Source organism: Ipomoea nil, unplaced genomic scaffold, assembly GCF_001879475.1.
Source record: "Ipomoea nil cultivar Tokyo-kokei standard unplaced genomic scaffold, Asagao_1.1 scaffold0033, whole genome shotgun sequence".
Classification (NCBI taxonomy): Eukaryota; Viridiplantae; Streptophyta; class Magnoliopsida; order Solanales; family Convolvulaceae; genus Ipomoea; species Ipomoea nil.
Genome location: NW_017616461.1, coordinates 318 through 11,048, shown reverse-complemented (window position 1 = coordinate 11,048; position 10,731 = coordinate 318). Strand labels below are relative to the sequence as shown.

The 10,731-nt window shown below is 34.7% G+C and overlaps 1 protein-coding gene across 1 annotated transcript; it reads left to right on the top strand.

Annotated features, from left to right (window-relative positions):
* Positions 1-5,861: 5,861 nt before the first annotated feature.
* LOC109175433 (splicing factor, proline- and glutamine-rich-like) lies at positions 5,862-7,094 on the top strand. Its single transcript, XM_019324724.1, has 2 exons — positions 5,862-6,077; positions 6,396-7,094. Exons 1-2 carry the CDS (start codon positions 5,862-5,864, stop codon positions 7,092-7,094), a joined length of 915 nt encoding a protein of 304 aa, XP_019180269.1.
* Positions 7,095-10,731: the final 3,637 nt, after the last annotated feature.

Below are 10,731 nucleotides of genomic sequence, written 5' to 3'. Positions count from 1 at the left end.
TTCATAATTTCTATATTGTAGATTCATAACATCTATACTGTAGATTCATAATTTCTATACCGTAAATTCATAATATAGTTATGTGATTTGTGAATACAGAGTTCAACAATTGGGATATATGAACATCGATTCATAATTTCTACTGTAGATTCATAATTTCTATACTGTAGATTCATAATATCTGTACTGCAAAGACGAAATAATGCGATTGCAAAGAGAGAAACGTCGTTAACAACAAATGAAAAACAAAATTATGAATCTACAGCATAGAAATTATGGATCTATCACTGTATTCACCATGCGCATAGTGAACACGTTTCCACAGCATAATTTGCGATAGCCACATGCCGGTACCTTAAATAGAAAAAGTTCTCCGTCAAGTAACAAAATTTTATTTAAATTAAAAAGATAAACAACTTTTTTTTTTAATAATAATTTCACTCTCTGGACCGTACGATGTTTCCCACGACACGAATCGGCCGAATTACGTACTTCCAACCTAATGGATTTAATCATGCTCCCTATCTGCTGCATTTTTCCATATTATATATATATATATATATATATATATATATATATATATATAAACAGAATTAATTCTATTTTTATCATAAAGAGTTAATATCCATTTTGGTCCCTTGACTATTAAGTAATGCGTAATTTAATCTCAAATTATTAAAAGTACCCAATTTAGTCCTCTAAGTTGTAAAATCATACATAATTTGGTCATTCGTTACAATTGTCATCCATCCACCGTTATAAAGAGGAGCAAAAACGTCATTTTATTTAAAGTCGAGGGACCAAAATGGGTATTAGCTATTATTATCTAATAGTCGAGGGACCAAAATGGGTATTATTATTATTATTATATATTATTATTATTATTATTATTATTATTATTATTATTATTATTATTATTTGATATTGGTACAATGTCTCGTACCACCATATAACTTCCTATTATTTTAAAAACTAAAATGTACCACAAAAAAACATGCGCAGTCTTTCTTTTAATTTTTTTTTTTTCTCTCCAGAGGCCACAAAAAACCACTATCTCTCAGGAATTCAAAATTCACTCTGATCTATCTCAATCGTTATACTCTACACCACGGTGCACACAGCATTGTGCGCCCCGCGCCTCCCAAAATGACATCGTTTTGTTAAGTTGTGTAGGAAGTTGACGCGATTATGTACATTATGGTGTACAATTATGTACATTTTTATTCGGTTAATCAGTCGGTTAAATCCTAAAAATAATACATATAATAATAAATCAATAAGAAAATATACAAAAACATATATATATATATATATATATATATATATATATATATATATATATATATATATATATATATATATATATATATATATAATTTCGGTTAAGTGACAATTTCGAACCGAATTAACCGTTAACCAAAATTTTAAAATCTTTAACCATTAACCGAACCGAAAAAGTTTGGTTAAAAATGGTTAACCGAACTTTGTCGGTTCGGTCGGTTAACCAAACATTTACCGAAGTTTGCACACCCCTAATCAAGACAAGCATGTGGATCCTACGTACTTTCACAACATTTCTTTCAAACAATCCAAGTCCGTCCAAGATCACAATAATTTCACTGCAAATCAGATCATCAAAAGATATCATTATGTTCCGAAAGGACAAAAGAGTGGTCAAATGAGTGGAGCATTATTTGAAGATCATTATAGAATTCGATTTTTGTCAGCACTCTCTCGATTTTTGTGCACATATAAACTAATGATTGTGTACCAATATCAAATAATAATAATAATAATAATAATAATAATAATAATAATAATAATAATAATAATAATAATACCCATTTTGGTCCCTCGACTATTAGATAATAATAGCTAATACCCATTTTGGTCCATCGACTTTAGATAAAATGACGTTTTTGCCTCTCTTTATAATGGTGGATGGATGTCAATTGTAACGGATGACCAAATTGGGTATGATTTTACAACTTAGAGGACTAAAATGGATACTTTTAATAGTTTGGGACTAAATTGTGCATTACCTAATAGTCAAGGGACCAAAATGGGTATTAATTCCATCATAAATTTATAAATGATATTTCACTTTTATTTATTTTTAAAAATATTTTTATTTGGTTTTAGTATTATGGTGAAATGATCATTTTTTGTTATCTATAAACAAAATCGTTTAAATTTTGTTTAATGCAAGAGTATTTAGATCTTCAATTATTAATTTTTTCAAAAAAAATAAAAATAAAAAATATAGTGGGTCACACTTTGTATAAAAACAACAATCAAAATGTTCTTGTATTTATCGACATTTTAAAGTTTTATTGACAGATGACAAAAAATGATCATGCCACAATAATACTAGGATCAAATGATGAGGATTTTCTAAAACAAAAGACTAAAAGTAGGACTATCAATTATAAATTAAGGACAAAAAATGAAATTATCTCAAAGCAAAAAATAAAATATACTAAAAAAGTAATTGTGATTTTATAATTGTTGATTTTTTTTTTTTTTTTGAGACAAAGGAAGGGCGATGCCCCGAAAAATAAAATAATCAAAAAATCCTAATCCACACAGAAGGAAGGCATCCTCTGGCGTCTTTTTTTAGATTTGAGACTCCAGAAAGCCCGGAGGACAAGACGACAAAACAACTAAAGTAGAACTCAAGCTTTTGTTTTTCGCGAGCTAATACACGACTTGATTTTGCTCCATTATAAATATGGTGACACTTGACGCTCGAATTACTTCTCATCCTCCTTTTGCATTTACAATTGTTGATTTGATTCTTCTTTTATCACCAAAAAAAAAAAAAAAAAAAAAAAAAAAAAAAAAAAAAAAAGCACTTCAGCTATTTTAAGGTGTTGCTATTTGCAAATTGATTTCTCTGTTAAGGATATATGTGGCTGACATATTCTGTCTATATATTTGTTATAAATTATGCTCTTGTAGAATAACTATGTTAGACTAGTTGTTGTAACTCCGTACTACTTATTCTCATTGTGTACTATTTATAGCTATCTATTTACATCAATAAACACATAGTTCCATTCCATTACATTCTCAACACACAAATTTACAATTAAGAAACTCTATTGAGGCCTCCAAGCATTTTTTTTTTTTTTTTTGGGGGAGGGGGGGGGGGTGAGTAGGCCTCCAAGCATTTCAATTACAAGAAACTGACAAAAAAACATTTCAATTATATTCAATTTGTAAACACCCAACAAGCATTTTAATTTTCCACTGTCATATTATATTCAATTTGTATAGTGAAAAATCGAGTTAATGCGCAATTTAGTCATCAACTATAGTGATTTTTTCGATTTAGTCGTGATGGATGGTATACTGGGTGGGGCCTAGGCCACATGGACCGGTCCAAGAAAATAACTAGATCAAGGAAGCTTGAGAAGGAATGAACAACTTGGCCATATTCATAGTTCAATAGGATTGAGATGATTATTCATAATATAATAAGGATTGAGCTCATTATTCCTAATGTAGTAGAACTAAGGTTTGTTATTCCAATTAACAATAACTCCCAATATGAGTATTCTTATTCCTTGTAGGGCTCTATACCCAAAAATATGTATAAATAGATCCCATGCATGGGAGGAGGGGGAAGCAATTTTCATTATTCAGAAGCAATATTTAATAATACAATACATATATTCTCTCCATATATTTTCTCCATATTTTTCCATATACTGTTATTTTAACGGTTGTGTTTGGACAACGTTGACTACTCAAAAGTCATAAAATCAAAATTGGCGCCGTTCGTACAATCGTTATGCGTTGGACCCGTGTCCATCATGCTTGCTGGACACGGGTAACAGTGCCGTTAGGCACTGTTATCTCCTTTTTTTTTTTTTTTTTTTTTTTTTTTTAAAAAAAATTTCAGACCGCTTCATTGTAATAGTATATGTTTCATAATTTTATTACTATATGTTAATAACTATACATTCATAACTCCATAACTGTACGTTCATAACTCTATAACTGTACATTCATAAACTCCATAACTGTACATTCATAACTCCATAACTGTATATTCATAACTCCATAATTGTATATTCATAACTCCATAATTGTACATTCATAATTTTCGAAGCTCTATGTTCACAATTTTAGAGCTCTATGTTCATAATTTTATCACTATATGTTCATAATTGTACGTTCATAATGTTAGAGCTCTTTGTTCATAATTCGATCAATAACTGTACATTCATAATTCCATACTGTAGATTCATAATCTCATAACTGTAGATTCATAACTCCATAACTGTAGATTCATAACTCTATAACTGTACATTCATAACTCCATAACTGTACATTCATAATCTTCGAAGCTCTATATTCACAATTTTAAAGCCTCCATGGTCATAATTTTATCACTATATATGTTCATAATTATAAGTTCATAATGTTAGAGCTCTGTGTTCATAATTTCATAATTGTATAACTGTATATTCATAACGGCATAACTGTACATTCATAACGGCATAACTGTATATTTATAATTAAAAAAAAAAAAAAAAAAAAAACGCCGTTAACGGCAAAACGCGCGCAAATTTTTTCTTTTTTAACTAAATGACGCGTTTTTTTTTTAAAAACGATGTCGTTTTGGATCCGTGTCCACAATTCAATGTGGACACGGGTCCAGGGCATAATTTGCCCCGTTCGTAGGGATCACTACAAATACTCCCGTGGTCCCTATCTTGAAAAAAATCTCCTCAAACAATCGGCTTTTGCAACAATACTCTACAATATATACATTCTAACCACGGTCTTCGAATTCAGACCTGCATCGAGTCTCCAATTCAAACCTACATCGAGTCCTCAATTCGAACCTGCATCGAGTCCCCGTGTTGGACTAGCAATCGATTAGCTCTTACTCTCATAAAAAATTGGAATATAATAGCCAAAAATATCAACTGAGCGAACACAATTCAAGACACTGACTTCTATGAATTTCCATTTATAGTCACGCCCTTGTAATAAAAATTCTTATATTAAAAATAGTTACATAGATATTAATATAATTTACTAATAATAATTTCCTAGCGATATATGTGCCGCATATACAACTCAATTTTTTTTTATTTTAATTTGGGAAAGAACTCCACGACTCATTAGGTTAAGAGATTAAGACAAAACTAGTTTTGACTAGTAAAAGATTTAATTATCATAAATCTTAACAGGGAGTTTGGTTCACGGAATGTGTAACACCCCAAGACTTCAGAAAAAAAGAAAAGCCGATCCAACCGGAATCGACATCCGTACAACGCCTTTTTACTCTTTGAATTGTTAGTCTGTTAGTTGTTAATATATATTTTCCTTCTCCTTAAGCATAAATAGGAAAATAGATTGTATTTTGGATTATGTTTTGGCAAATTAATCAATTCCTTTCTCTCGAATCTCTCTCTACTTCCCTCTCTATTCTTTCTCTCTCGCCCTCTGCATTTCTTCTTCCTCTTCCCCAATTTCTGCCTCCTCTTCTTCTTGTAATAATGTTCTGCCCTTCCCCTTTCTCCCCTGCTTCACTCTAAGATTCATTAGGGAATGTTAGATTACCTTAGGGAATGTTAGATTGTTGAGAATGTTAGATTACTGGGAATGTTAGATTCTTGTCATTACAAGAAAATTGGTCATTAATGAGAGGTAAAACCGTCACTAAAGAATCAAAAACCATCATAAAAGACTTTTAATGATGGAAAATTTACCGTCGCGACCCGTCGTTATACTTTCTACGGTTAAAAACAATTCATGATGGGATATGATACCGTCATCAGTGAGCATATAGTGATAGTATATTTACCGTCACTAAAATGTTCTTTTTGTGACAAAGAATCCTAATGGATATATTACGATCGGAGCAAGACCCGGAGCCCGAACCACGGGGCCTCGACCAACGAGGCCTCGGCCCACTGGGCCTCAACCAACGGGGCCTCGGCTCACGAGGCCTCAGCCATCATTCAGCCGACCCGCCCTGGAGAGGTCGTTCGGGAGAGGTTGTCCGCGGGAGGTCGGCCGCGAAGAGGTCATCCACGAGCAAGGCCGACCTGGAACCGGTCAAGGAGGCGCGGTCAACACGGATCTAACTACCCCTCACCTTAGGGGTGGCGGTTGGGGGTGGGGATTGTATAAAAAACCCCACCTTGTCCCTTTAAGACATCTAACATTCATTCTACACACTTTGTCCTAAAATACTATTGTAATAACATATTTACGGCATTTAATACGACATACGGTCTCCAACGACCTTTACGACATCGTTTCGTGTTATCTATTTATTTATTATTCATATTCTTATCCGGATTTAGTGATTCGGATCCACCCCGGGTAATTAAATCCATCATTGGTGCTCTTGTTGAGAGTTGTTGTACTAGCTCAAGCGTGTTCTATATTCAGTGGTCTACCGCGACCAGCTACTATGGCAAGATCAAGATCCAACTCTCGCCACACCAACGGTTCCTGCGGCACCCAGCTCGTCGCAACCGGGAACAGCCCCAACGGGGTCCCCAGCCTTCAACCGGCCACCTCTGCCAGGTCGGGAGAGACATGAGAGATCGCCTCACCAACCACCGCAGCGGCGGTGTCCCACCTCCCGCTGCCCCGTTCCGCCCCAAGCCCTTGTTCGCGAGGGGGTGGAGGTCTTTGAGCAAGCCTCCACGGCGCAGGGCCTCCGAGCAAGTGTGCCTGCCGACCCAGGCGTTAACCAAGGGTTACCGGCACCTCCTCCACCTCCTCCCACCCGGGGGCGCAACGGTCCAAGCACCAGGCCACCCCAGGCACCATCACCCAGGGAGAGGTCAATTCGCCCGCCAGACGGACACACGGGAGGAGGGGACTCACGGCGCGACCGACGTCATGACGACAAGGAGAGGAGGTCAAACCAAACCAGGCCTGCCCGGGAGAGGTTGGGCAGCCGAGTGCTAGCCGAGAGAGGTTGGGCCCAAGGCCTGCCGCCAACGAGCCTCCACCAGCAGAATCATGTTCCCGCAGGCAAGCACGACGACAATCAGTCACCCGGAGGTCGCCAAGCCACGGACCCGAGCCCAGCCGCGACAAGAGGCGGGCTCGCGTAAGTCACCAGGTCGGGGGACTCGAGCCCTACCTCGGCGTGAACAGGCCTCCCGGGTCAAACGGTCAGGTGAAACGAATGGTAGAGCTCCGAGCTCCCATCGGAAGAGGTCGAGCAGCTGCGGAGGAGGATGGACGAGCTCCAGAAGAAGATCGACCCCCCCTCACACTTAAGCTTTTGCTTGTCCTCAAGCAAAACTAAGGAATAAAATCACAAGTCAAAACATACAAATTACTCTTGCTCTCTCTTGCACAACCTTTCAAACCACCAACCCACTTGCTACAAAATAACAAGCTTCAAGAATCAAATTAGTTTGGCACATAAGAGACCTATTTCCAAGCCAATAACCAAGCACCAAGAATTTAAAGTATGTGAGGATCAAGTGTGGACAAATACTCAGTTGAGATTATGCAAGACACGGCTCATGAATGAGATCCCATAGGCTTGCCCTTCATACTCCCCTTGATCAAATCTAAGAATTCATGCTAAGATCAAATAGGACTTTATTTAGCTTGTAATGGGGCTACGGGTGATAGCTAACAAAGAAGTGGTATGGAAAAATTAATCAAAAAGAGAGAATGTCACAATTTATCTAAACTTTTCAAAATTTGGAAGAGATGAGATAATCATAATTCCAAGGAGCAAATTTCTTTCAAGAACTTAGCAACTCTTTGATAAAGTGGGATCCAAACTCAAAAACTTTCAATCTTTTTTGTTTTTTCTCATTCTTTTCTTTGTCTTTGGACTTCTTTTGGATATAGCAAGATAATTTTAATCCAAACTTTCATGACCTCCACACTTGAACATTTGTAACACTAGCTGCTTTTTTCGTAGCACAACTCCATAAAACTCTTCTTACGGAAAAGATGAAGATAAAAGTTTCATTCTCTCAAGGGTGGAAGGGAAATATTTGGCCACGGGCTAAGGTTATAATAATGGGGTAAATCAAAGAAAAACAATCACAAAGAGGGATAAGTGCTTAGCACTTATTTGAACAAACAAAAGACACAATGGGGATACGAAGGATAAAATATATATAGGGACAGGTTTAAAGGGTATGGCTAAACAAAAATGGCCTAAATCACTTCAAAACATGCAAAACTTAGACATCTGATGGGCATATTTTACGCTCATATTTTAGGTACATCTTTATAATATCTTTATATTAATTATTTATTATTATCTAATAATTAGTTCTTTTATATACATAGTATAATCTATTCTTATACTATATATAATATATAATTTATAAGAGTACATACTACGTACTTAATACTATATATATATATAATATACAATATAATATATAATAATATATATAATATAGAATGCATTATAGTATACATATAATGCGTACTACATTATAATTACTATATATATATATATATATATATATATATATATATATATATATATATATATATATATATATATTATAAATCTAAACTTTACAATTGATTTTTTCTTTTTTGTACAGGCATGCATCATAATAACATGGCTAGAATTGTGGAAGACTCAGGCATAAGGCAAAATAATAGGAAAAATGAGTGGTAGAAAATGATTGGGAAAATATATAAATAGTTAAGGTTTTCTATTGTAAAATGTTCATTCTTCCCCTCTCGATTATTCTGTAAAGTTGTTATCAATGTCCATTCATTGCTAATTTCTTTAGTTGGTTTAGTGAATTGAAGCCCCGGAGTTCATAACGCTGTAAGGTTATTTATTTAACTTTATTATATATATGTTTTTATGCATTTTGAGTATTAAATATTCTTCTAAATTATTTGAATAGTTGTATCATTTAATTGCTAGGAGGCCTACTAGTTATTTATTTGATATAATTATTTGCTATATTAGATAATGTTGTGCTACAAATTATTCTAATATTCAGTAGCAACTGAGGTTAATTATTGACAGCTTAGTGATAATTGGTCTCGGGTAGAATATTTTCCTAAATTAAATGCAACCGCTTGTGCTTGTGTTATTTAGTTTGTCGGTTTTCCTAGTTCCTATTGCTGCTATTAAATTAAATCTATAGCGCTTGTCTTAGATTATTTAGTAGTTAGGGGTAATTAAACCGTTTGTGCTTTATTTACCTACAACTAAGGGAAAACAGAAATGAAATAATTTCCCGACAAATATTCAATTGCATTTAATTACTTTATTAATCAATGATCAGTGCTGAATTCCGGTGGTGGATCTTTACTAACCAAGTTTTCTTATTATAAGTGTTTTCGATATATTTTTTCATTGCTTTATTCGTTCAGTTAAATTACTTGTTTATTTAAATTCTCTTTTAATTGATCTTTATTCTCGATATATTCCAAACCCCCCTTCCTTTAATTTGAGCACATATTTTAAACTAGTTACTCCTCGTGGATCGATCCTTACTCCCGCTACTACGTTTGTAAGGTTTTAATTTGGAGCCTACGACAGCTCACCAACATCACTTAGGGAAGTAATGAGGCAAGTTCTAGCAAAACACCATGACCGGAATCTCACATAAGCCTTCACTAGCAATGCAAAACACAAGATCAAGAACTAATCCAATTATTAAGTGGTTAACAAAGCTATTGGCAAGAGAATAGATCAAATATGTGTTACACCTCAAATCATCCATCACAAATTGAGATGCAGCAAGCACCACTAAAACAAAACCACAAACCAACAAGAGAGAATAATTGTAACTGCATGCTAAGACAAGTAGCTTATTCACCAAAAATAGCATATGAGTCATCCAAGCAAAAGCAAAAAATTTTAAAATTTAGAAATATCCCCAAATTTATGATTCCTCCCCCTCACACTTAAAACTTTGCATCATCCCTGATGCAAAATAAAAGAAAAGTAAAACAAGAGAAAGAGAAAAGCAAGAAGCAATAAAATAATCACGAACTAGAAAATAATAAAACTAAATAAGACGAAACTAGAAAGCAATAAATAAATAGGGAAAGTAATAAAAGATAACATGGGTGCCTCCCATGAAGCGCTAAATTTAACGTCGTTAGCTCGACGTTACCTCTCTAGCCATCAAGTGTGGAGAAGAAAAATCCCCTTCTTTCCATCAACTTTCTCTTCCAAGTATTTCTTCAAGTGGTGTCCATTTATAAACTCTCTTAAGCTCGAACCCTTCACGTCATCATGTAAGGAACCACATTTGCCCGAATCAAGAATTATGCTCCATTCTCTTTTCCTTCTTTTTCAACACTCTTTTGTTCAACAAGTAATGAGAGTCTCGGATCATTCACATGAACCAGAAAGTATTGGGAATCATTGGATATATAGATAGGCAAATGTGTGCCATTATCCTTAAGAACTCCAATGCCTCCAAATTCAAAATTTCTCTGAAGTTCTCTCGAGGGAAGTGTTCTCCATTGGTGAGACATCCTCATTCAAATCATGTGCTCCATTAAGAACTTCCTCATCTAATGGGCAACTCTCTATATGTTCCTTGCCATCATTACTTTGCAACTCTACATTTTCTCCCAGCTTGGTGTCTCCATCTCAATGCATTTATCAAATATTTCTTCATCTTCCTTTCTAAGATCCTCATCATCCTTTTTATTCTCTCAACTTCATGACCTTCATTTGGCAAAGCAACTCTTCTAGAACCTCTCCATTAAATGAATCTTGAAGTGGCTCTT

Bases quoted from the DNA above. Each gene is read 5' to 3' on its own strand.
- LOC109175433 (XM_019324724.1), top strand. From the start codon at position 5,862: ATGGATATATTACGATCGGAGCAAGACCCGGAGCCCGAACCACGGGGC. The intron at 6,078-6,395 runs GTCAAGGAGGCG...TTGTTGTACTAG, and splicing joins GCAAGGCCGACCTGGAACCG to CTCAAGCGTGTTCTATATTC.